The 26,522-nt window shown below is 62.8% G+C and overlaps 1 protein-coding gene across 7 annotated transcripts in view; it reads right to left on the bottom strand.

The window, feature by feature from the left end:
* Positions 1 to 11,453: 11,453 nt before the first annotated feature.
* Positions 11,454 to 26,522, bottom strand: part of EIF4G3 (eukaryotic translation initiation factor 4 gamma 3) — a 262,238-nt gene continuing 247,169 nt past the window's right edge. For 5 of the 7 annotated variants that reach the window (XM_073656080.1, XM_073656077.1, XM_073656079.1 and 2 more), the window contains 17 exons: positions 26,342 to 26,488; positions 25,910 to 26,149; positions 25,721 to 25,825; positions 25,508 to 25,640; positions 25,310 to 25,404; positions 25,136 to 25,229; positions 24,479 to 24,593; positions 24,182 to 24,396; positions 23,529 to 23,635; positions 21,501 to 21,673; positions 18,799 to 18,924; positions 18,407 to 18,488; positions 14,702 to 14,800; positions 13,873 to 14,019; positions 12,940 to 13,021; positions 12,696 to 12,842; positions 11,454 to 12,589 (listed from right to left, as the gene is read on the bottom strand). In XM_073656080.1, the coding sequence (XP_073512181.1) occupies positions 12,408 to 12,589; positions 12,696 to 12,842; positions 12,940 to 13,021; positions 13,873 to 14,019; positions 14,702 to 14,800; positions 18,407 to 18,488; positions 18,799 to 18,924; positions 21,501 to 21,673; positions 23,529 to 23,635; positions 24,182 to 24,396; positions 24,479 to 24,593; positions 25,136 to 25,229; positions 25,310 to 25,404; positions 25,508 to 25,640; positions 25,721 to 25,825; positions 25,910 to 26,149; positions 26,342 to 26,488 (2,289 nt within the window). In that variant the 3' untranslated portion in view covers positions 11,454 to 12,407. The remainder of the gene's footprint in view (positions 12,590 to 12,695; positions 12,843 to 12,939; positions 13,022 to 13,872; positions 14,020 to 14,701; positions 14,801 to 18,406; positions 18,489 to 18,798; positions 18,925 to 21,500; positions 21,674 to 23,528; positions 23,636 to 24,181; positions 24,397 to 24,478; positions 24,594 to 25,135; positions 25,230 to 25,309; positions 25,405 to 25,507; positions 25,641 to 25,720; positions 25,826 to 25,909; positions 26,150 to 26,341; positions 26,489 to 26,522) is intronic. The other 2 variants (XM_073656081.1, XM_073656075.1) reach the window with 1 other exon arrangement.

Genomic DNA, 26,522 nt, shown 5'->3' on the forward strand with positions numbered 1-26,522 from the left:
CAGCTCTACCCTCACCTACTGTATCCTCACCCATCCCTTGTAGATTGTGAGCCCTCGCGGGCAGGGTCCTCGCTCCACCATACCGCTGGACGACCAGCTCTACCCTCACCTACTGTATCATCACCCATCCCCTGTAGACTGTGAGCCCTCGCGGGCAGGGTCCTCACTCCACCATACCGCTGCACGACCAGCTCTACCCTCACCTACTGTATCCTCACCCATCCCTTGTAGACTGTGAGCCCTCGCGGGCAGGGTCCTCGCTCCACCATACCGCTGCACGACTAGCTCTACCCTCACCTACTGTATCCTCACCCATCCCCTGTAGACTGTGAGCCCTCGCGGGCAGGGTCCTCGCTCCACCATACCGCTGCACGACCAGCTCTACCCTCACCTACTGTATCCTCACCCATCCCCTGTAGATTGTGAGCCCTCGCGGGCAGGGTCCTCGCTCCACCATACCGCTGCACGACCAGCTCTACCCTCACCTACTGTATCCTCACCCATCCCTTGTAGACTGAGTCCTCGCGGGCAGGGTCCTCTTTCCACCATACCGCTGTACGACCAGCTCTGCCCTCACCTACTGTATCCTCACCCATTCCTTGTAGACTGTGAGCCCTCGCGGGCAGGGTCCTCGCTCCACCATACCGCTGTACGACCAGCTCTACCCTCACCTACTGTATCCTCACCCATTCCTTGTAGACTGTGAGCCCTCGCGGGCAGGGTCCTCTTTCCACCATACCGCTGCATGACCAGCTCTACCCTCACCTACTGTATCCTCACCCATCCCTTGTAGACTGTGAGCCCTCGCGGGCAGGGTCCTCGCTCCACCATACCGCTGCATGACCAGCTCTACCCTCACCTACTGTATCCTCACCCATCCCTTGTAGACTGTGACCCCTCGCGGGCAGGGTCCTCGCTCCACCATACCGCAGCACGACCAGCTCTACCCTCACCTACTGTATCCTCACCCATCCCTTGTAGACTGTGACCCCTCGCGGGCAGGGTCCTCGCTCCACCATACCGCAGCACGACCAGCTCTACCCTCACCTACTGTATCCTCACCCATCCCTTGTAGATTGTGAGCCCTCGCGGGCAGGGTCCTCGCTCCACCATACCGCTGTACGACCAGCTCTACCCTCACCTACTGTATCCTCACCCATCCCTTGTAGACTGTGAGCCCTCGCGGGCAGGGTCCTCGCTCCACCATACCGCTGCATGACCAGCTCTACCCTCACCTACTGTATCCTCACCCATCCCCTGTAGATTGTGAGCCCTCGCGGGCAGGGTCCTCGCTCCACCAGCTCTACCCTCACCTACTGTATCCTCACCCATCCCCTGTAGACTGTGAGCCCTCGCGGGCAGGGTCCTCGCTCCACCATACCGCTGGACGACCAGCTCTACCCTCACCTACTGTATCATCACCCATCCCTTGTAGACCTTGAGCCCTCGCGGGCAGGGTCCTCGCTCCACCATACCGCTGCACGACCAGCTCTACCCTCACCTACTGTATCCTCACCCATCCCCTGTAGATTGTGAGCCCTCGCGGGCAGGGTCCTCGCTCCACCATACCGCTGCACGACCAGCTCTACCCTCACCTACTGTATCCTCACCCATCCCCTGTAGACTGTGAGCCCTTGCGGGCAGGGTCCTTGCTCCACCATACCGCTGCACGACCAGCTCTACCCCCAGCTACTGTATCCTCACCCATCACTTGTAGATTGTGAGCCCTCGCGGGCAGGGTCCTCGCTCCACCATACCGCTGCACGACCAGCTCTACCCTCACCTACTGTATCCTCACCCGTCCCTTGTAGACTGTGAGCCCTCGCGGGCAGGGTCCTCGCTCCACCATACCGCTGCACGACCAGCTCTACCCTCACCTACTGTATCCTCACCCATCCCCTGTAGACTGTGAGCCCTCGCGGGCAGGGTCCTCGCTCCACCATACCGCTGCACGACCAGCTCTACCCTCACCTACTGTATCCTCACCCATCCCCTGTAGATTGTGAGCCCTCGCGGGCAGGGTCCTCGCTCCACCATACCGCTGCACGACCAGCTCTACCCTCACCTACTGTATCCTCACCCATCCCTTGTAGACTGAGTCCTCGCGGGCAGGGTCCTCTCTCCACCATACCGCTGTACGACCAGCTCTGCCCTCACCTACTGTATCCTCACCCATTCCTTGTAGACTGTGAGCCCTCGCGGGCAGGATCCTCTCTCCACCATACCGCTGCACAACCAGCTCTACCCTCACCTACTGTATCCTCACCCATCCCTTGTAGACTGTGAGCCCTCGCGGGCAGGGTCCTCGCTCCACCATACCGCTGCATGACCAGCTCTACCCTCACCTACTGTATCCTCACCCATCCCTTCTAGACTGTGAGCCCTCGCGGGCAGGGTCCTCGCTCCACCATACCTCTGCACGACCAGCTCTACCCTCACCTCCTGTATCCTCACCGATGCCCTGTAGACTGTGAGCCCTCGCGGGCAGGGTCCTCGCTCCACCATACCGCTCCACGACCAGCTCTCCCCTCACCTACTGTATCATCACCCATCCCCTGTAGACTGTGAGCCCTCGCGGGCAGGGTCCTCGCTCCACCATACCGCTGCATGACCAGCTCTGCCCTCACCTACTGTATCCTCACCCATCCCTTTTAGACTGTGAGCCCTCGCGGGCAGGGTCCTCTCTCCACCATACCGCTGCATGACCAGCTCTACCCCCACCTACTGTATCCTCACCCATCCCCTGTAGACTGTGAGCCCTCGCGGGCAGGGTCCTCGCTCCACCATACCGCTGCACGACCAGCTCTACCCTCACCTACTGTATCCTCACCCATCCCCTGTAGACTGTGAGCCCTCGCAGGCAGGGTCCTCGCTCCACCATACCGCTGCACGACCAGCTCTACCCTCACCTACTGTATCCTCACCCATCCCTTGTAGACTGTGAGCCCTCGCGGGCAGGGTCCTCGCTCCACCATACCGCTGCACGACCAGCTCTACCCTCACCTACTGTATCCTCACCCATCCCCTGTAGACTGTGAGCCCTCGCGGGCAGGGTCCTCGCTCCACCATACCGCTGCATGACCAGCTCTACCCCCACCTACTGTATCCTCACCCATCCCCTGTAGACTGTGAGCCCTCGCGGGCAGGGTCCTCACTCCACCATACCGCTGCACAACCAGCTCTACCTTCACCTACTGTATCCTCACCCATCCCCTGTAGATTGTGAGCCCTCGCGGGCAGGGTCCTCGCTCCACCATACTGCTGCACGACCAGCTCTACCCTCACCTACTGTATCCTCACCCATCCCCTGTAGACTGTGAGCCCTCGCAGGGAGGGTCCTCGCTCCACCATACCGCTGCACGACCAGCTCTACCCTCACCTACTGTATCCTCACCCATCCCTTGTAGACTGTGAGCCCTCGCGGGCAGGGTCCTCGCTCCACCATACCGCTGCACGACCAGCTCTACCCTCACCTACTGTATCCTCACCCATCCCCTGTAGATTGTGAGCCCTCGCGGGCAGGGTCCTCGCTCCACCATACCGCTGCACGACCAGCTCTACCCTCACCTACTGTATCCTCACCCATCCCCTGTAGACTGTGAGCCCTCGCGGGCAGAGTCCTCGCTCCACCATACCACTGCACGACCAGCTCTACCCTCACCTACTGTACCCTCACCCATCCCCTGTAGACTGTGAGCCCTCGCGGGCAGAGTCCTCGCTCCACCATACCGCTGCACGACCAGCTCTACCCTCACCTACTGTATCCTCACCCATCCCCTGTAGACTGTGAGCCCTCGCGGGCAGGGTCCTCGCTCCACCATACCGCTGCACGACCAGCTCTACCCTCACCTACTGTATCCTCACCCATCCCTTGTAGACTGTGAGACCTCGCGGGCAGGGTCCTCGCTCCATCAACCGCTGTACGACCAGCTCTACCCTCACCTACTGTATCCTCACCCATCCCCTGTAGACTGTGAGCCCTCGCGGGCAGGGTCCTCGCTCCACCATACCGCTGCACGACCAGCTCTACCCTCACCTACTGTATCCTCACCCATCCCCTGTAGACTGTGAGCCCTCGCGGGCAGAGTCCTCGCTCCACCATACCGCTGCACGACCAGCTCTACCCTCACCTACTGTATCCTCACCCATCCCCTGTAGATTGTGAGCCCTCGCGGGCAGAGTCCTCGCTCCACCATACCGCTGCATGACCAGCTCTACCCTCACCTACTGTATCCTCACCCATCCCCTGTAGACTGTGAGCCCTCGCGGGCAGGGTCCTCGCTTCACCATACCGCTGCACGACCAGCTCTACCCTCACCTACTGTATCCTCACCCATCCCTTGTAGACTGTGAGCCCTCGCGGGCAGGGTCCTCGCTCCACCATACCGCTGCACGACCAGCTCTACCCTCACCTACTGTATCCTCACCCATCCCTTGTAGACTGTGAGACCTCGCGGGCAGAGTCCTCGCTCCACCATACCGCTGCACGACCAGCTCTACCCTCACCTACTGTATCCTCACCCATCCCCTGTAGATTGTGAGCCCTCGCGGGCAGAGTCCTCGCTCCACCATACCGCTGCATGACCAGCTCTACCCTCACCTACTGTATCCTCACCCATCCCTTGTAGACTGTGAGCCCTCGCAGGCAGGGTTCTCGCTCCACCATACCGCTGCACGACCAGCTGTACCCTCACCTACTGTATCCTCACCCATCCCTTGTAGACTGTGAGCCCTCGCGGGCAGGGTCCTCGCTCCTCCTGTATCAGTTTGCAGTTGCGTTTTTGTTCAAGATTATTGTAATTGTTTTTGCTATGGAATAAATGGCGCTATAATAATAATAACCTGTGGCCGCCATGTTGAAGTTGGTGAAAAAACATCAACGAATAAGAGACAAAAAAGAAAAGTGACTTAAAAAATGCATATGATGAATCTGGGCCAAATTCTCCATCACGGGCGCAGACTGTCCTGAGCCGAGACAACATGGCAGCTTGGGGTGGTGGGCTCCGCTTTGGGTGGATCAGTGCGGCTCTGAGCCGCCATAAAACACTACAAGTCGGTATGTGCAGGCAGGTCCTCCAGAACCAGAACCTGCCAAATGTGGCCGGAGAACGTCACATTCACCAATCCCAGTAGGAGGAAGTTATGATGTCACACGGAAGGCAAATGACATCACCACACCGGCGTCCAACCTTACTCCAGACTGGACAGTCACCAGGATCCCACCATGAAGCATTTCTCAATTCAGTCTGCAGGTGGCGCCACAGCACAGCAACTCTACAGAGCAAGTGAATGGTTATAATCCAGGCACAGGGCAGGGACAAGGCGAGGGTGGGCACCATCTCACCAGGAGTGCGAGGGGCAGTAAGGAATCACTGAAGATTATTCTTCCACACACTCAGTGGAGGAGTCCAGACCCAGCACTCCCTCTACACATTTCATTTAGTGCAAAATTCAGGACCCATGTATGACGACTCAGGACTGCCAGAAATCAGCTCCGGCTCTGCACTGAGGAGACGCCTCATGACCCCCGGATGTCCGCTCTGCACTGAGGAGACGCCTCATGACCCCCGGATGTCCGCACCAAGGAGACGCCTCATGACCCCCCGATGTCCGCACCGAGGAGACGCCTCATGACCCCCGGATGTCGGCACCGAGGAGACGCCTCATGACCCCCGGATGTCCGCACTGAGGAGACGCCTCATGACCCCCCCGATGTCCGCACCGAGGAGACGCCTCATGACCCCCCCGATGTCCGCACCGAGGAGACGCCTCATGACCCCCCCGATGTCCGCACCGAGGAGACACCTCATGACCCCCGGATGTCCGCACCAAGGAGACGCCTCATGACCCCCGGATGTCCGCACCGAGGAGACGCCTCATGACCCCCGGATGTCCGCACCGAGGAGACGCCTCATGACCCCCGGATGTCCGCACCAAGGAGACGCCTCATGACCCCCGGATGTCCGCACCGAGGAGACGCCTCATGACCCCCCGATGTCCGCACCGAGGAGACGCCTCATGACCCCCCGATGTCCGCACCGAGGAGACGCCTCATGACCCCCCGATGTCCGCACCGAGGAGACGCCTCATGACCCCCCGATGTCCGCACCGAGGAGACGCCTCATGACCCCCCGATGTCCGCACCGAGGAGACGCCTCATGACCCCCCGATGTCCGCACCGAAGAGACGCCTCATGACCCCCGGATGTCCGCTCTGCACTGAGGAGACGCCTCATGACCCCCGGATGTCCGCTCTGCACTGAGGAGACGCCTCATGACCCCCGGATGTCCGCACCGAGGAGACACCTCATGACCCCCGGAAGTCCGCACCAAGGAGACGCCTCATGACCCCCCGATGTCCGCACCGAAGAGACGCCTCATGACCCCCGGATGTCCGCTCTGCACTGAGGAGACGCCTCATGACCCCCGGATGTCCGCACCGAGGAGACACCTCATGACCCCCGGAAGTCCGCACCAAGGAGACGCCTCATGACCCCCCGATGTCCGCACCGAGGAGATGCCTCATGACCCCCCGATGTCCGCACCGAGGAGACGCCTCATGACCCCCGGATGTCCGCACCGAGGAGACGCCTCATGACCCCCGGATGTCCGCTCTGCACTGAGGAGACGCCTCATGACCCCCGGATGTCCGCACCGAGGAGAAGCCTCATGACCCCCCGATGTCCGCACCGAGGAGACGCCTCATGACCCCCCGATGTCCGCACTGAGGAGACGCCTCATGACCCCCGGATGTCTGCACCGGCTCTGCCCCGAGGAGACGCCTCATGACCCCCGGATGTCCGCTCCGGCTCTGCACCGAGGAGACGCCTCATGACCCCCGGATGTCCACACCGAGGAGACGCCTCATGACCCCCGGATGTCCACACCGAGGAGACGCCTCATGACCCCCGGATGTCCACACCGAGGAGACGCCTCATGACCCCCGGATGTTCGCACCGAGGAGACGCCTCATGACCCCCGGATGTCCACACCGAGGAGACGCCTCATGACCCCCGGATGTCCACACCGAGGAGACGCCTCATGACCCCCGGATGTCCACACCGAGGAGACGCCTCATGACCCCCGGATGTCCGCACCGAGGAGACGCCTCATGACCCCCGGATGTCCGCACCGAGGAGACGCCTCATGACCCCCGGATGTTCGCTCCAGCTCTGCCCCGAGGAGACGCCTCATGACCCCCAGATGTCCACACCGAGGAGACGCCTCATGACCCCCGGGATGTCCGCACCGAGGAGATGCCTCATGACCCCCGGATGTCCGCTCCGGCTCTGCCCCGAGGAGACGCCTCATGACCCCCGGATGTCCACACCAAGGAGATGCCTCATGACCGCCGGATGTTCGCTCCAGCTCCGCAAAGAGGAGACGCCTTATGACTGCCGGATGTCTGCTCCAGCTTTGCACCAAGGAGATGCCTCATGACCCCCCGATGTCCGCACCGAGGAGACGCCTCATGACCCCCCGATGTCCGCACCGAGGAGACGCCTCATGACCCCCCGATGTCCGCACCGAAGAGACGCCTCATGACCCCCGGATGTCCGCTCTGCACTGAGGAGACGCCTCATGACCCCCGGATGTCCGCTCTGCACTGAGGAGACGCCTCATGACCCCCGGATGTCCGCACCGAGGAGACACCTCATGACCCCCGGAAGTCCGCACCAAGGAGACGCCTCATGACCCCCCGATGTCCGCACCGAAGAGACGCCTCATGACCCCCGGATGTCCGCTCTGCACTGAGGAGACGCCTCATGACCCCCGGATGTCCGCACCGAGGAGACACCTCATGACCCCCGGAAGTCCGCACCAAGGAGACGCCTCATGACCCCCCGATGTCCGCACCGAGGAGATGCCTCATGACCCCCCGATGTCCGCACCGAGGAGACGCCTCATGACCCCCGGATGTCCGCACCGAGGAGACGCCTCATGACCCCCGGATGTCCGCTCTGCACTGAGGAGACGCCTCATGACCCCCGGATGTCCGCACCGAGGAGAAGCCTCATGACCCCCCGATGTCCGCACCGAGGAGACGCCTCATGACCCCCCGATGTCCGCACTGAGGAGACGCCTCATGACCCCCGGATGTCTGCACCGGCTCTGCCCCGAGGAGACGCCTCATGACCCCCGGATGTCCGCTCCGGCTCTGCACCGAGGAGACGCCTCATGACCCCCGGATGTCCACACCGAGGAGACGCCTCATGACCCCCGGATGTCCACACCGAGGAGACGCCTCATGACCCCCGGATGTCCACACCGAGGAGACGCCTCATGACCCCCGGATGTTCGCACCGAGGAGACGCCTCATGACCCCCGGATGTCCACACCGAGGAGACGCCTCATGACCCCCGGATGTCCACACCGAGGAGACGCCTCATGACCCCCGGATGTCCACACCGAGGAGACGCCTCATGACCCCCGGATGTCCGCACCGAGGAGACGCCTCATGACCCCCGGATGTCCGCACCGAGGAGACGCCTCATGACCCCCGGATGTTCGCTCCAGCTCTGCCCCGAGGAGACGCCTCATGACCCCCAGATGTCCACACCGAGGAGACGCCTCATGACCCCCGGGATGTCCGCACCGAGGAGATGCCTCATGACCCCCGGATGTCCGCTCCGGCTCTGCCCCGAGGAGACGCCTCATGACCCCCGGATGTCCACACCAAGGAGATGCCTCATGACCGCCGGATGTTCGCTCCAGCTCCGCAAAGAGGAGACGCCTTATGACTGCCGGATGTCTGCTCCAGCTTTGCACCAAGGAGATGCCTCCGGACCGCCAGATATTCACACCGAGGAGACGCCTCATGACCACCAGATGTCCGCACCGGCTCTGCACCGAGGAGACATCTTATGATCGCCAGGTGTCCGCTCCGGCTCTGCCCTGAGGAAGCGCCTTATGACCGCCGGATGTCTGCTCCGGCTCTGCACCGAGGAGACGCCTTATGATGGCTGGATGTCCGCTCCGGCTCTGCACCGAAGAGACGCCTTATGATGGCTGGATGTCCGCTCTGGCTCTGCACCAAGAAGACGGCCTATGACCGCCGGATGTCCGCTCCAGCTCTGCACTGTGGAGACGCCTCAGCACTGCTGGATGTCCGCTCCGGCTCTGCACCCAGGAGACGCCTTATGATGGCTGGATGTCCGCTCCGGCTCTGCACCCAGGAGACGCCTTATGATGGCTGGATGTCGGCTCCGGCTCTGCACCGAGGAGACGCCTCAGGACTGCTGGATGTCCGCTCCAGCTCTGCACCCAGGAGACGCCTTATGATGGCTGGATGTCCGCTCCGGCTCTGCACCGAGGAGACGCCTTATGATGGCTGGATGTCCGCTCCGGCTCCGCACCGAGGAGACGCCTTATGATGGCTGGATGTCCGCTCCGGCTCCGCACCCAGGAGACGCCTTATGATGGCTGGATGTCCGCTCCGGCTCTGCACCCAGGAGACGCCTTATGATGGCTGGATGTCCGCTCCGGCTCTGCACCCAGGAGACGCCTTATGATGGCTGGATGTCCGCTCCGGCTCTGCACCCAGGAGACGCCTTATGATGGCTGGATGTCCGCTCCGGCTCTGCACCGAGGAGACGCCTTATGATGGCTGGATGTCCGCTCCGGCTCTGCACCCAGGAGACGCCATATGATGGCTGGATGTCCGCTCCGGCTCTGCACCCAGGAGACGCCTTATGATGGCTGGATGTCCGCTCCGGCTCTGCACCCAGGAGACGCCATATGATGGCTGGATGTCCGCTCCGGCTCTGCACCCAGGAGACGCCATATGATGGCTGGATGTCCGCTCCGGCTCTACACCCAGGAGACGCCTTATGATGGCTGGATGTCCGCTCCGGCTCTACACCCAGGAGACGCCTTATGATGGCTGGATGTCCGCTCCGGCTCTGCACGGAGGCTCGTGTCCGGCTGCGGGTCCAGTCATTCCTCACCTGCCCCAGATACTGTGCAGCACCTTGTCTATGTGCTCTGCACCCCCTGCAGCCAGTGACCGCGCATTGTGCCCAGCATCAGACCCTCCAGCTTCCCGCAGACCAGCCGAGCAATTTCCATCCGGGTTATGGGTCAAATTTACAGTGTTTGGTCTGAACTGACATTTTCACCTTCAGCAATTTTATCAGACAAAAAAACATGTTAAAAATGTCTGAACGGTCACAGAGCCGCCCCCCTCTGCTGCGCGCGGCTTCACCGACCCGTAGACTTGGGGAGCTGTGACTGATCACAAATGAACACAATGGGGCCGTGAGCTCCGCGAGAAAAACTGTCTGAATGAGGCCCTAGTTTGTGATCTAGTGTGTGTGAAGACTACAGTCTGTGCGTGCATTATGTGCGGTGTGAGCGTCCAGCGAGGTCAGCGGCGCGAGCGTCCAGCGAGGTCAGCGGCGCGAGAGGTCAGCGAGGTCAGCGGCGCGAGCGTCCAGCGAGGTCAGCGGCGCGAGAGGTCAGCGGCGCGAGCGCCCAGCCAGGTCAGCGGCGCGAGTGCCCAGCGAGGTCAGCGGCGCGAGAGCCCAGCGAGGTCAGCGGCGCGAGCGTCCAGCGAGGTCAGCGGCGCGAGCGTCCAGCGAGGTCAGCGGCGCGAGAGGTCAGCGAGGTCAGCGGCGCGAGCGTCCAGCGAGGTCAGCGGCGCGAGAGGTCAGCGGCGCGAGCGCCCAGCCAGGTCAGCGGCGCGAGAGCCCAGCGAGGTCAGCGGCGCGAGCGTCCAGCGTGGTCAGCGGCGCGAGCGCTCAGCGAGGTCAGCGGCGCGAGAGCCCAGCGAGGTCAGCGGCGCGAGCGTCCAGCGAGGTCAGCGGCGCGAGCGCTCAGCGAGGTCAGCGGCGCGAGCGTCCAGCGAGGTCAGCGGCGCGAGCGTCCAGCGCGGTCAGCGGCGCGAGCGTCCAGCGCGGTCAGCGGCGCGAGAGCCCAGCGAGGTCAGCGGCGCGAGCGTCCAGCGAGGTCAGCGGCGCGAGCGTCCAGCGAGGTCAGCGGCGCGAGAGCCCAGCCAGGTCAGCGGCGCGAGCGCCCAGCCAGGTCAGCGGCGCGAGAGACCAGCGAGGTCAGCGGCGCGAGAGCCCAGCGAGGTCAGCGGCGCGAGCGCTCAGCGAGGTCAGCGGCGCGAGCGTCCAGCGAGGTCAGCGGCGCGAGCGTCCAGCGCGGTCAGCGGCGCGAGCGTCCAGCGAGGTCAGCGGCGCGAGCGTCCAGCGTGGTCAGCAGCGCGAGCGTCCAGCGTGGTCAGCAGCGCGAGCGTCCAGCGCGGTCAGCGGCGCGAGCGTCCAGCGTGGGCATGTGGTCAGAACGACCGAACCACATTCTCACACCGAACCACGGGGTGTGGGCGCATTGAGAAGCCATTACGTGGGCGTTGAGATATCGTCCCACCCAGAGACCCCTAGTAAAAGTGTTATACACAACGTAGACGGAGCACATATCCTCCGAGCAGAGCGCAGCAGACAGGATAGCACGCAGGGTACAGAGCGTTTATTAGCCTTTCTTTCCATAGGAAACCAGGCTAAAATGAATAGAAATACAACAAAAGAGAAAGCGTGGCACGGTGGCACGTGCCATTACTGTGGAAAGCCGCAGCGGCTCCCGGACACGGCTCCCTCGCCTGCACCGCTGTGTCCCGGAGGTTTTCTATTACTTGTCTGTGTTTCTGCCGCTTCACATAAAATACTGAAATTCAACAAAACTTTTTCTGGCTTCAGAGCCGGATGTGGCGGTGGGGGACGGCGACTGTACTGGTCGATCTGGGGTCCTACATCGTAGGACTCGGCCATAGCGTCAGTGTCTGATCCCTCAGCAGAGCGCTCCGCGGCTCCAGGACGGACGGGGGCTCCAACATCCCCAAACCGCGGCGGTGACGGCTGATCCTCGGGCCGCCCCATAAATCATCTTTATATCCTTTTAAATATAAAAGGCGGCTACAATGCGAGGACAGAGCCAGGTCCCAGGGCGGCGGCTGCTCTGGGGCGGCGGCTCCTATAGTCCTTGGATAATAAATTATTTCTCTTTTTCTGAAATGATTTCTGCTTTTACTTTAAGTCTCTTCTCTATTTTTTTTTTTTGTTTTGTTTTTTTTAAAAAAAGAAAAAAAAAAGAAAAAAAAAAAAAAAAAAAAGCAATGTGGGAGGGCATTAAAACAAAAAATATTGACTTCTATAAATAGTGTGGGGGTCCCTGCTTCCCACAAAGCTCAGGGGGCGACCACCCCAATGGTTCAGATCAATGCTGGGACGGGGAGCTCCTCCGCGGGTTTACGGCGGCTCCCGTCGCGCTGTCATCCACTGTTCTGTACCCTGAATGGCGAAGAGGAGCGGGAGGGCGAAAAAAAACGGTATAAAGTTGCTGCGGTGACCCTGCGCTGCCGCCGCCGCCGCCTCCTCCTCCGGGTCACTAGAACGGCCCTGGATTAGGTTTCTAGTTGTCCTCGGACTCCTCCTCTGCTTCTCGCAGCCACGTGAAAAAGGCCGTGACCGACTTTAGTGCTACACCTTTCCCATTCTGCTCCGCGGGGTCTTTACTGGACTCCCACCTGTAGAAAGCGTCCTCAGATATGACCTCCTCATCATACAGACAGTCAAAAAACATCCGGAGCAAGTCTGCCAAGAAAAGAAAGAAGCGCGTCAGCAGCCGCAGTCTGATAAGAGGGATGGAGGGACTCTACGGCCGGGCCCCTGGGCAGCCAGGACCCCGCCACATACTCACTGGGGGGTTGATCAAGTTTTACTATCAATGCTTGCAGTGCATAAAGTGCTTGTAGTTCTCGCTCCACATTGGAGTCCATGTACTTTAGTAAGACGGGAACCTTCTGTTTGAGGAAGGAGGTGTCCACGCGGCAGGAAGAACAGTCCCCTGCGGAGAGACAGCGGCCAGTGACTGCCAGCGGCCAGCGACTGCCAGCGAATGCCACCGGCCAGCATCGGACCCCTGGCATCGGGCAGGGACTCACCTAGTATCGCCGCCTTGCACACCGCCGTCATTAAAGCTCTCAGGAAAGCAGCAGAACTCATCTGACCTTCATCCAGATTCGCCTGAGAACAAGAAGATGCAGCAGAAATCACAAGAAAGCACCGAGGTGGGGGCCGCCGGACGGAGAGAAGCATACGTCGCCCCCCCTCCGGGCAGCCAGAGCAGACGCCGGACCCCCCGGTGCAGCCAGAGCAGATGCCGGACCCCCCGGTGCAGCCAGAGCCGACGCTGGACCCCCCGGTTCAGCCAGAGCAGACGCTGGACCCCCAGGTGCAGCCAGAGCAGACGTTGGACCCCCCGGTGCAGCCAGAGCAGATGCCGGACCCCCCGGTACAGCCAGAGCAGACGCTGGACCCCCCGGTTCAGCCAGAGCAGACGCTGGACCCCCCAGTGCAGCCAGAGCAGACGCTGGACCCCCCGGTGCAGCCAGAGGAGATGCTGGACCCCCCGGTGCAGCCAGAGCCGACGCTGGACCCCCCGGTGCAGCCAGAGCAGATGCTGGACCCCCCGGTGCAGCCAGAGCAGATGCCGGACCCCCCGGTGCAGCCAGAGCAGACGCTGGACCCCCCGGTTCAGCCAGAGCAGACGCTGGACCCCCCGGTGCAGCCAGAGCAGACGCTGGACCCCCCGGTGCAGCCAGAGGAGATGCTGGACCCCCCGATGCAGCCAGAGCCGACGCTGGACCCCCCGGTGCAGCCAGAGCAGATGCTGGACCCCCCGGTGCAGCCAGAGCAGATGCTGGACCCCCCGGTGCAGCCAGAGCAGACACTGGACCCCCCGGTGCAGCCAGAGGAGATGCTGGACCCCCCGATGCAGCCAGAGCAGATGCTGGACCCCCCGATGCAGCCAGAGCAGACGCCGGACCCCTCCGGTGCAGCCAGAGCAGATGCTGGACCCCCCGGGCAGTACTCACCTCTACCCAGTCAAATATGTGCTCGTCGCTGGCGTTCTCCTCCATGATCAGCTGCTCCAGCCGCCGGTGCAGCTCCTCCGCTGTCATCTCCTTCCTGGAAAGACTTTCTGATGGGCTGCAGCAGTCGGACAGCGTGAAGTCCAGGTTCTGCGGAGCAAGACGGTGAATAGAGTACCGCGCAAGAGGGGCCGAGGGGTGCAACAGTACCGCGCAAGCGGGGCCGAGGGGTGCAACAGTACCACGCGCAAGCAGGGCTGAGGGGTGCAACAGTACTGCACGCGCGGGGCCGAGGGGTGCAACAGTACCGCGCGCAAGCGGGGCCGAGGGGTGCAACAGTACCGCGCGCAAGCGGGGCCGAGGGGTGCAACAGTACCGCGCGCAAGCGGGGCCGAGGGGTGCAACAGTACCGCGTGCAAGCGGGGCCGAGGGGTGCAACAGTACCGCGCGCAAGCGGGGCCGAGGGGTGCAACAGTACCGCGCGCAAGCGGGGACGAGGGGTGCAACAGTACTGCGCGCAAGCGGGGCCGAGGGGTGCAACAGTACCGCGCGCAAGCGGGGACGAGGGGTGCAACAGTACCGCGCGCAAGCGGGGCCGAGGGGTGCAACAGTACCGCGCGCAAGCGGGGCCGAGGGGTGCAACAGTACCGCGCGCAAGCGGGGCCGAGGGGTGCAACAGTACCGCGCGCAAGCGGGGCCGAGGGGTGCAACAGTACCGCACGCGCGGGGCAGAGGGGTGCAACAGTACCGCACGCGCGGGGCAGAGGGGTGCAACAGTGCCGCGCAGTGATGTCACATGGACGCGCAGGCGCGGAGCACAGGACTCGCCCACCTTCTCGCTGACGAAGCTCTGCACGTCCTCCCCTTCCAGCAGTAAGTCTTTCCACCTCAGAGCAGTTTCTCTCCACAAAGCGGCCACTTTCTTATGGCTCTGCAACAGAAAGTTTACAGGTGGTCTCCTGCTGGACATAAGGGGGCTGTGACTGAAGGAAATACCTGCGCCCCTAACACTGTGAACAGAGGGGGCGCTACAGTCCTTCCTGGATCTATGATACCTTTCAGAAGATTAGGAATAAAAGCAAAGAAAATCCCAAAAATGATCACGTCTGCCATGGAAGGGGGCGCTGCAGAGCTACAGAGGGGGCGCAGAGCCGGCGGCAGGGGATTGGTGACCCCGTGACTACTCGGGGTATGCGCGAGGTGTACGGGGTCCAGAGCTCCGCACCGGGGATACACACGAGATGTACGGGGGTCCGAAGCCCCACAGCGGGGGTATACATGAGGTGTACGGGGGTCTGGAACCCCACAGTGGGGGTATGCACGAGGTGTACGAGGGTCTGGAACCCCACAGTGGGGGTATGCACGAGGTGTACGAGGATACACACGAGGTGTACAGGCTTCTGGAGCTCCACAGCGGGGGTATACATGAGGTGTATGGGGGTCCGAAGCCCCACAGCGGGGGTATACATGAGGTGTACGGGGGTCTGGAACCCCACAGTGGGGGTATGCACGAGGTGTACGAGGGTCTGGAACCCCACAGTGGGGGTATGCACGAGGTGTACGAGGATACACACGAGGTGTACGGGGTTCTGGAGCTCCACAGCGGGGGTATACATGAGGTGTATGGGGGTCCGAAGCCCCACAGCGGGGGAATACATAAGGTTTACGGGGGTCTGGAGCTCCACAGCGGGGGTATACATGAGGTGTATGGGGGTCCGAAGCCCCACAGCGGGGGAATACATAAGGTTTACGGGGGTCTGGAGATCCACAGCGGGGGTATACATGAGTACGGGGTTCTGGAGCTCCACAGCGGGGGTATACATGAGGTGTACGGGGGTACACACGAGGTGTACGGGGTTCTGGAGCTCCACAGCGGGGGTATACATGAGGTGTACGGGGGTACACACGAGGTGTACGGGGTTCTGGAGCTCCACAGCGGGGGTATACATGAGGTGTATGGGGGTCCGGAGCCCCACAGCGGGGCAATACATAAGGTTTACGGGGGTCTGGAGCTCCACAGCGGGGGTATACATGAGGTGTACGGGGGTTCGGAGCCCCACAGCGGGGGTATACACGAGGTGTACGGGGGTCCGGAGCCCCACAGCGGGGGTATACACGAGGTGTACGGGGTCCGAAGCCCCACAGCGGGGGTATACACGAGGTGTACGGGGTCCGAAGCCCCACAGCGGGGGTATACACGAGGTGTATGGGGTTCCGAAGCCCCACAGCGGGGGTATACACGAGGTGTACGGGGTCCGAAGCCCCACAGCGGGGGTATACACGAGGTGTACGGGGTCCGAAGCCCCACAGCGGGGGTATACACGAGGTGTACGGGGTCCGAAGCCCCACAGCGGAGGTATACACGAGGTGTATGGGGTTCCGAAGCCCCACAGCGGGGGTATACACGAGGTGTACGGAGGTCCAGAGACTCACAGCGGGGGTATGCACGAAGTGTACGGGGGTATACATGAGGTGTACAGGGGTCCGGAGCCCCACAGCGGGGGTATACATGAGGTGTACGGGGGTTCGGAGCCCCACAGCGGGGGTATACACGAGGTGTCCAGGGGTCTGGAGCTACACAGCGGGGGTATACACGAGGTGTACGGGGGTCCAGAGACCAACAGCGGGGGTATACACGAGGTGTCCAGGGGTCTGGAGCTACACAGCGGGGGTATACACGAGGTGTACGGGGGTCCAGAGACCAACAGCGGGGGTATACACGAGGTGTCCAGGGGTCTGGAGCTACACAGCGGGGGTATGCACGAGGTGTCCAGGGGTCTGGAGCTACACAGCGGGGGTATGCACGAGGTGTCCAGGGGTCTGGAGCTACACAGCGGGGGTATGCACGAGGTGTATGGGGGAATACATGAGATGTACGGGGAAATACATAAGGTGAACAGGGGTCCGGAGTCCCACAGCAGGGGTATACATGAGGTGTACGGGGGTCCGTAGCCCCACAGCGGGGGTATGCACGAGGTGTACGGGGATATACATGAGGTGTACGGGGGTCTGGAGCTCCTCAGCGGGGGTATACATGAGTCAGGAGCCCCACAGCGGGGGTATGCACGAGGATATACATGAAGGGTTACGGGGGTTCGGAGCCCCACATTGGGGTATACACGAGGTGTACAGGGGGCCGGAACCCCACAGCGGGGGTATGCACGAGGTGTACGGGGTATGCACAAGGTGTACGGGGGTCCGGAGCCCCACAGAGGGGGTCTGGAGATCCACAGCGGGGGTATACATGAGGTGTACGGGGGTCCGGAGCCCCACAGCGGGGGTATACACGAGGTGTATGGGGTTCCGAAGCCCCACAGCGGGGGTATACATGAGGTGTACGGAGGTCCAGAGACCCACAGCGGGGGTATGCACGAAGTGTACGGGGGTATACATGAGGTGCACAGGGGTCCGGAGCCCCACAGCGGGGGTATACATGAGGTGTACGGGGGTTCGGAGCCCCACAGCGGGTGTATACACGAGGAGTACGGGGGTCCAGAGACCGACAGCGGGGGTATACACGAGGTGTCCAGGGGTCCAGTGCTCCACAGCGGGGTATACACAAGGTGTACAGGGGTTCTGGAGCTCCACAGCGGGGTATACACAAGGTGTACGGGGGTCTGGAGCTCCACAGCGGGGTATACATGATGTGTATGGGGGTCTGGAGCTCCACAGCGGGGGTATGCACGAGGTGTATGGGAGAATACATGAGATGTACGGGGAAATACATAAGGTGAACAGGGGTCCGGAGTCCCACAGCAGGGGTATACATGAGGTGTACGGGGGTCCGTAGCCCCACAGCGGGGGTATGCACGAGGTGTAAGGGGATATACATGAGGTGTACGGGGGTCCGGAGCCCCACAGAGGGGGTCGGGAGCTCCACAGCGGGGGTATACATGAAGGGTTACGGGGGTTCGGAGCCCCACATTGGGGTATACACGAGGTGTACGGGGGTCCGGAACCCCACAGCGGGGGTATGCAGGAGGTGTACGGGGTATGCACGAGGTGTACGGGGGTCCGGAGCCCCACAGAGGGGGTCTGGAGCTCCACAGCGGGGGTATACATGAGGACAGCCGGGGTATACACGAGGTGTACGGGGTCCGGAGCCCCACAGCGGGGGTATGCACGAGGTGTACGGGGTTCTGGAGCTCCACAGCGGGGGTATACATGAGGTGTACGGGGGTCTGGAGCTCCACAGCGGGGGTATACATGAGGTGTACGGTGTTCTGGAGCTCCACAGTGGGGGTATACATGAGGTGTACGGGGGTCCGGAGTCCCACAACGGGGTATACATGAGGTGTACGGGGGTCCGGAGCCCCACAGCGGGGGTATGGAGCTCCTCAGCAGGGGTATACATGAGGACAGCGGGGGTATACACGAGGTGTACGGGGTCCAGAGCCCCACAGCCGGGGTATGCTTGAGGTGTATGGGGGTCAGGAGCTCCTCAGCGGGGGTATACATGAGTCCGGAGCCCCACAGCGGGGGTATACACGAGGTGTAAGGGGGTCCGGAGCTACACAGCGGGGGTGGGAGGACCTACCATTTGTTTGCATAGAAGGTGCAGTATTTCAGACAACAAGACTCCGGTTCGTCCCACGGGGAGCAGCGCCTTGTTAAACTCCCTGTAAGACAGAAGACAGTGAATGTTCTGCAGCGACATCTGCAGCATATCACACCTCTCCCTGCAGGACGCACCGATCCGCTGACAAACATAAGACCCTCCACCAATCAGGCAGCTGTTACTGACGGCCGCGGAGCAGAGGCGGTATTGTATTGTGAAGGCCGCGGAGCAGAGGCGGTATTGTATTGTGACGGCCGCGGAGCAGAGGCGGTATTGTATTGTGAAGGCCGCGGAGCAGAGGCGGTATTGTACTGTGACGGCCGCGGAGCAGAGGCGGTATTGTACTGTGACGATCGTAGGGGACGACTTACGTGATTATGTCTTTCAGACAGATGCCGCCTTCCTTTAGCATCGGGGTCACCAACTCCGCCAGGTACAGCCAGATGTGCGGGATATCGATGGCCATGTCATCCGCCAGCTCCAGCGTGTCCGACAGTCTGCAGAGCGGAGATAGGTGTCAGCGCGCGGCCCGCCAGTGCTCCTCCAGCGCCCCCTCCAGTGCTCCGCCAGAACCTCCTCCAGCGCCCCCACCAGCACCTCTGCCAGTGCCCCGCCAGCACCTCCTCCAGCGCCCCCACCAGAACCTCCTCCAGTACTCCCACCAGTGCTCTGCCAGCACATCCTCCAGCGCCCCCACCAGCACCTCTGCCAGTGCTCCGCCAGAACCTCCTCCAGCGCCCCCACCAGCACCACTGCCAGTGCCCCGCCAGCACCTCCTCCAGCGCCCCCACCAGTGCTCCGCCAGAACCTCCTCCAGCGCCCCCCCACCAGTGCTCCGCCAGCACCTCTGCCAGCGCCCCCACCAGTGCTCCGCCAGCACCTCTGCCAGCGGCCCCCACCAGTGCTCCGCCAGAGCCTCCTCCAGCGCCCCCACCAGTGCTCCGCCAGAACCTCCTCCAGCGCCCCCACCAGTGCTCCGCCAGCACCTCTGCCAGCGCCCACACCAGTGCTCCGCCAGCAGCTCTGCCAGTGCTCCGCCAGAACCTCCGCCAGCACCTCTGCCAGTGCTCCGCCAGAACCTCCTCCAGCGCCCCCACCAGAACCTCCTCCAGTACTCCCACCAGTGCTCTGCCAGCACATCCTCCAGCGCCCCCCACCAGCACCTCTGCCAGTGCTCCGCCAGAACCTCCTCCAGCGCCCCGCCAGCACCTCCTCCAGCGCCCCCACCAGTGCTCCGCCAGAACCTCCTCCAGCGCCCCGCCAGCACCTCCTCCAGCGCCCCCACCAGTGCTCCGCCAGAACCTCCTCCAGCGCCCCCCCACCAGTGCTCCGCCAGCACCTCTGCCAGCGCCCACACCAGTGCTCCGCCAGCAGCTCTGCCAGTGCTCCGCCAGAACCTCCTCCAGCGCCCCCACCAGAACCTCCTCCAGTACTCCCACCAGTGCTCTGCCAGCACATCCGCCAGTGCTCCGCCAGAACCTCCTCCAGCGCCCCGCCAGCACCTCCTCCAGCGCCCCCACCAGTGCTCCGCCAGCACCTCTGCCAGAACCTCCTCCAGCGCCCACACCAGAACCTCCTCCAGCGCCCCCACCAGCGCTCCGCCATAACCTCCTCCAGCACCACCACCAGTACTCCTGCCATTGCTCCGTTAATGCCTCCTCCAGCGCCCCCACCAGTGCTCAACCAGAATCTCCTCCAGCGCACACACCAGGGCTCCGCCAGAACCTCCTCCAGCGCCCCCCACCAGTACTTCCACCAGAACCTTCTCCAACGCACCCACTAGTGCTCCATCAGCACCTCGGCCAGCGCCCCCACCAGTACTCTGCCAGAACCTCCTCCAGCGACCCCGCCAGAACCTCCTCCAGCGACCCCGCCAGAACCTCCTCCAGTACTCCAGCTAGAACCTCTTCCAGCGCCCCCACCAGTGCTCCCGCCATTGCTCCGCCAGCACCTCTGCCAGCATCCCCACCAGTGCGCAACCAGAATCTCCGCCAGAACCTCCTCCAGCGCCCCCAACAGTGCTCCGCCAGAACCTCCTCCAGCGCCCCCCACCAGTACTTCCGCCAGAACCTCCTCCAGCGCCCCCCCACCAGTACTTCCGCCAGAACCTCCTCCAACGCAACCACTAGTGCTCCGTCAGCACCTCGGCCAAAGCCCCCACCAGTACTCTGCCAGAACCTTCTCCAGCGACCCCGCCAGAACCTCCTCCAGAGCCCCCCACCAGTGCTCTGCCAGAACCTTCTCCAGCGACCCCACCAGAACCTCCTCCAGTACTCCCGCTAGTGCTCCGCCAGAACCTCCTCCAGAGCCCCCCACCAGTGCTCCGCCAGAACCTCCTCCAGCGACCCCGCCAGAACCTCCTCCAGTACTCCCGCTAGTGCTCCGCCAGAACCTCCTCCAGAGCCCCCCACCAGTGCTCCGCCAGAACCTCCTCCAGTGACCCCACCAGTGCTCCGCCAGAACCTCTTCCAGTGACCCCACCAGTGCTCCGCCAGAACCTCCTGCAGCGACCCCGCCAGAACCTCCTCCAGTACTCCCGCTTGTGCTCCGCCAGAACCTCTTCCAGTGACCCCACCAGTGCTCCGCCAGAACCTCCTCCAGCGCCCCCACCAGTTCTCCGCCAGAACCTCCTCCAGTACTCCCGCTAGTGCTCCGCCAGAACCTCCTCCAGTACTCCGCCAGAACCTCCTCCAGTACTCCCGCTTGTGCTCCGCCAGAACCTCCTCCAGCGCACCCCACCAGTTCTCCGCCAGAACCTCCTCCAGTACTCCCGCTAGTGCTCCGACAGAACCTCCTCCAGCGCCCCCCACCAGTGCTCCGCCAGAACCTCCTCCAGCGCCCCCACCAGTTCTCCACCAGACCCTCCTCCAGCACCCCCCACCAGTTCTCCACCAGACTCTCCTCCAGCGCCCCCACCAGTTCTCCACCAGACTCTCCTCCAGCACCCTCACCAGTGCACCGTCTGCACCCCATGATTGAGGGTAAGGGGTAGCACTACAGGCAGCAGCTCCATACACAGCACCGATCACCCAGCACGTGGCCCACAGACCCCGCAGGGCCGCTTGCTCCTCACCCGGTGTAGTAACTCTGCTTGCTGAGCTTCCCCGCCTGCACCAGCTGATACAGCAGTTGTCCCATGTGATCCCGGGTGATCTGACTCCTCTCCAGCGTGGACTCTACACCCACACGGACAAAGACAGAGAGCGATCCCTTAACGGAGAGCTCCTCCACACACTGCATGGCCTCCTAGAGACAAGGAGAGGGGGTCAGCGCTGGGGCCTCGGCAGGAACCTACGGGAGGACGAAGGCAGGACAACTATAGGACCCCATCCACAGGACCTATGGCAGGACCTCGCCGCAGGACGAAGACAGGACCCCGCCGCAGGACGGAGGCAGGACCCCACCGCAGGACGAAGGCAGGACCCCACCGCAGGACGAAGGCAGGACCCCACCGCAGGACGATGGCAGGACCCCACCGCAGGACGATGGCAGGACCCCACCGCAGGACGAAGGCAGGACCCCACCGCAGGACGAAGGCAGGACCCCACCGCAGGACGAAGGCAGGAGCCCACCGCAGGACGAAGGCAGGACCCCACCGCAGGACGAAGGCAGGACCCCACCGCAGGACGAAGACAGGACCCCACCGCAGGACGAAGGCAGGACCCCACCGCAGGACGAAGGCAGGACCCCACCGCAGGACGAAGGCAGGACCCCACCGCAGGACGAAGGCAGGACCCCACCGCAGGACGAAGGCAGGACCCCACCGCAGGACGAAGGCAGGACCCCACCGCAGGACGAAGGCAGGACCCCACCGCAGGACGAAGGCAGGACCCCACCGCAGGACGAAGGCAGGACCCCACCGCAGGACGAAGGCAGGACCCCACCGCAGGACGAAGGCAGGACCCCACCGCAGGACGAAGGCAGGACCCCACCGCAGGACGAAGGCAGGAAGAAGGCAGGGCAACGACAGGACGAAGGCAGGAAGAAGGCAGGACAACGACAGGACCCCACCGCAGGACGAAGGCAGGACGTAGGAAGGACCCCACCGCAGTACGAGGACGAAGGCAGGACAACGACAGGACCCCACCCACAGGACCTATGGCAGGACCCCGCCGCAGGACGAAGGCAGGACCCCACCGCAGGACGAAGGCAGGACCCCACCGCAGGACGAAGGCAGGACAACTTTAGGACCCCATCCACAGGACCTACGGCAGGACCTCGTCGCAGGACGAAGGCAGGACCTCGCCGCAGGACGAAGGCAGGACCCCGCCGCAGGACGAAGACAGGACCCCTCCGCAGGACGAAGGCAGGACCCCGCCGCAGGACGAAGGCAGGACCCCGCCGCAGGACGAAGGCAGAACCCCGCCGCAGGACGAAGGCAGGACCTCGCCGCAGGACGAAGACAGGACCCCTCCGCAGGACGAAGGCAGGACCCCGCCGCAGGACGAAGGCAGGACCCCGCCGCAGGACGAAGGCAGAACCCCGCCGCAGGACGAAGGCAGGACCCCGCCGCAGGACGAAGGCAGGACCCCGCAGCAGGACGAGGACGAAGGCAGGACAACGACAGGACCCCACCCACAGGACCTATGGCAGGACCCCGCCGCCGCAGGAAGGCAGGACCCCGCCGCAGGAGGAAGGCAGGACCCCGCCGCAGGAGGAAGGCAGGACCCCGCCGCAGGACGAAGGCAGGACCCCGCCGCAGGACGAAGGCAGGACCCCGCCGCAGGACGAAGGCAGGACCCCGCCGAAGGACGAAGGCAGGACCCCGCCGCAGGACGAAGGCAGGACCCCGCCGCAGGACGAAGGCAGGACGAAGGCAGGACCCCACCGCAGGACGAAGGCAGGACAACGACAGGACCCCATCCACAGGACCTATGGCAGGACCCCGCCGCAGGTCGAAGGCAGGACCCCGCCGCAGGACGAAAGCAGGACCCCACCGCAGTACGAAGGCAGGACCCCACCGCAGGACGAAAGCGGGACCCCACCGCAGTATGAAGGCGGGACCCCGCCGCAGGACGAAGGCGGGACCCCGCCGCAGGACAAAGGCAGGACCCCATAGCAGGATCTTGCGGCAGGACAAAGGAAGGACCCCATCGCTTACCTTATAGTCGTTGATGTGCAGGAACTCGTCTATGATGGCCTTAGATTTCCTTTCTAGCTCCTCTTCTGACACCGGGGATTTGTCGGACTCTGGAGTCTCACACTTGGCTAGAGACAAACACAAAAGTGCAGGGTCAGTGCCACGTCAGCAGCAGGTACAGGAGTGAACGTGCAGGGTCAGTGCCACGTCAGCAGCAGGTACAGGAGTGAACGTGCAGGGTCAGTGCCACGTCAGCAGCAGGTACAGGAGTGAACGTGCAGGGTCAGTGCCACGTCAGCAGCAGGTACAGGAGTGAACGTGCAGGGTCAGTGCCACGTCAGCAGCAGGTACAGGAGTGAACGTGCAGGGTCAGTGCCACGTCAGCAGCAGGTACAGGAGTGAACGTGCAGGGTCAGTGCCACGTCAGCAGCAGGTACAGGAGTGAACGTGCAGGGTCAGTGCCACGTCAGCAGCAGGTACAGGAGTGAACGTGCAGGGTCAGTGCCACGTCAGCAGCAGGTACAGGAGTGAACGTGCAGGGTCAGTGCCACGTCAGCAGCAGGTACAGGAGTGAACGTGCAGGGTCAGTGCCACGTCAGCAGCAGGTACAGGAGTGAACGTGCAGGGTCAGTGCCACGTCAGCAGTGGGTACAGGAGCGGGGGCCGTCTCTCACCGGGGTCTCGGAGCTTCCGCTCCAGGCTGGGCGCCTTCTCCTGATCGGTGGAGATGGGCAGCAGTTTTGCCATGTGCACAGCCTCTCGCCGCGGCTCCTCTTCATTGTCCGTCAGGTCCTTGGCACTGCTGCCTCGCAGGAAGCTGCTGGGGCGAGAGGCCAGGGTGGAGGGGGGCACAGGCTTGTCGTTCCTCTCACGGACGGCATTCGCATGGCTGGAGAATCAGTACACAAACATGAGGGAGGTTACAGCCTCAACGTACGGTCACGGCCTCTGTTCACACCACGACTGCATACCTTGTTAATATCCTGCGGCTGTCGAGGTCTGACATGGTAGAGGCCGCTGTAGAGGAGACTGAAGGCTGCAGGGCAGAGAATCGATTCAGACCGGGGGCCCCTGGACGTAAGGACTCTGTGTGAGAAAGCAGAGACTGAATGTAAACCAGAGCCCAGGAGTGCAGAGATGACAAGACAACCCGGCAGCCGGCCTCGCCTTCCCGGGCAGCAGCCGCCGGACTCGCCTTCCCGGGCAGCAGCCTTCCGGCCTCGCCTTCCCGGGCAGCAGCCTTCCGGCCTCGCCTTCCCGGGCAGCAGCCTTCCGGCCTCGCCTTCCCGGGCAGCAGCCTTCCGGCCTCGCCTTCCCGGGCAGCAGCCTTCCGGCCTCGCCTTCCCGGGCAGCAGCCTTCCGGCCTCGCCTTCCCGGGCAGCAGCCTTCCGGCCTCGCCTTCCCGGGCAGCAGCCTTCCGGCCTCACCTTCCCGGGCAGCAGCCTTCCGGCCTCGCCTTCCCGGGCAGCAGCCTTCCGGCCTCGCCTTCCCGGGCAGCAGCCTTCCGGCCTCGCCTTCCCGGGCAGCAGCCTTCCGGCCTCGCCTTCCCGGGCAGCAGCCTTCCGGCCTCGTCTTCCCGGGCAGCAGCCGCCGGCCTCGCCTTCCGGGGCAGCAGCCGCCGGCCTCACCTGTCTCACTGGTCTTGGCCCCGCCGCTGCTCCCTTTTCCCCAGCTGCCAAGTTGAGCCTTGGGCACCAGCTGGATCTTGTCATCAATAGTGGGCTGTGAGAGAATACAGGGTCACCCCACAAGTAGGAACGATGGAGACCCCCCAGCACTCGCCCCCATCCCACACTTCTTACCTTGGTGATCTTCAGGAACTTGGTGGGGTCCAGGACCCGATTATTCTTTGTGCCTTGGACCATGTTCCATCCACCGTCCTCCACTCGCTGCACCGCTGCCAGGAGACACCAGGTAAAGGATGAATGGTGGCCACAGACGTGACAGGAGAGGCCAGATGTTACCCGGCCCGATCTCGCTTGGCCCGCGCCCGATCTCACCTGGCCGGCGCTTGTCTTTGGTCATCAGCTGCTGCACCTTCCTCTGCTCCTCCTGCTCCTCTATTTTGGCCTCCTTGTGGATCTGCTCGATGGTTTTCGGGCCCTGGTCCGCTCTTCGTGACACCCAGTTGCACTGTGTAAAGGATAGAAATGTGAGATTTGTAGATTTTATACCCAAAAACTGAAGAAGCAGAAGATAAGGGCAGAAGGTACCAGTCTGAGGTCTATGACGTCCTGCAGCATGAAGCGGATCCGGGACGAGGTTTTCCGCTCCTTCACGATCTTCTCCATCTGGTGGAAATATTGATCCATCCGGGGCTGGAAGAATCAGAGCACAGGTGGTGATCAGAGGCCGGCGCGGCCGCACGCTTCTACAAGCCCATGGCTACCTCTCAATGTCACCTTTGCCTTCTCGAAGTCTAGGTCTTTGCCAATGGTGGTGAGCAGGCGGCACAGACACTCCAGCGACTCCTCGTCGTGGTTTTTTAGCAATTTCACCACGCAGTCGTGCATGATGGCCTCCGTCAACATCTTCAGCTTGAACAGTTCTCCGATGAACTTAATGTTCCCTATGGATCTCCTCCGCGCCTTGTCTCTGGCATCTTCCAGTTCCTCCTGAAGACGGGTCTTCTCCTCCGGCTGCTGATACAAAGAGATGTCGCCCATCAGGTGGAGGGAACACCTGGAGGAGCTTCCACCGAACGCCAGAGGACATGCGGCCAAGCAGGTATTCAGGGAGAGAAGCCCCCAGCATGGTGGACAGAGCCCCCCGTGTTAGACCCCTCACCCACAGCGGTGGCCGAGCAGGAACCTCCTGCACACATCTCCTCTTACTGTTGTCGCCAACTCCAGGTCCTTCTGCTTCTTCTCGAAGACGTCGTCATCCGCTTTGTCCTTTTCAAACTCCTTCTGACATCGGTTGAGCAGTAACTTGCGGAAGTTCACGGTGCTGCCGGGCTTGTCGGCCATCGGTACTTTTAACTACAACGAGAGTAAAAACGAGATAAACATCAGA

This window comes from Phyllobates terribilis, unplaced genomic scaffold (assembly GCF_046119375.1).
Source record: "Phyllobates terribilis strain yellow unplaced genomic scaffold, ASM4611937v1 Scaffold_12__6_contigs__length_324123572, whole genome shotgun sequence".
In the NCBI taxonomy this organism is placed as follows: domain Eukaryota; kingdom Metazoa; phylum Chordata; class Amphibia; order Anura; family Dendrobatidae; genus Phyllobates; species Phyllobates terribilis.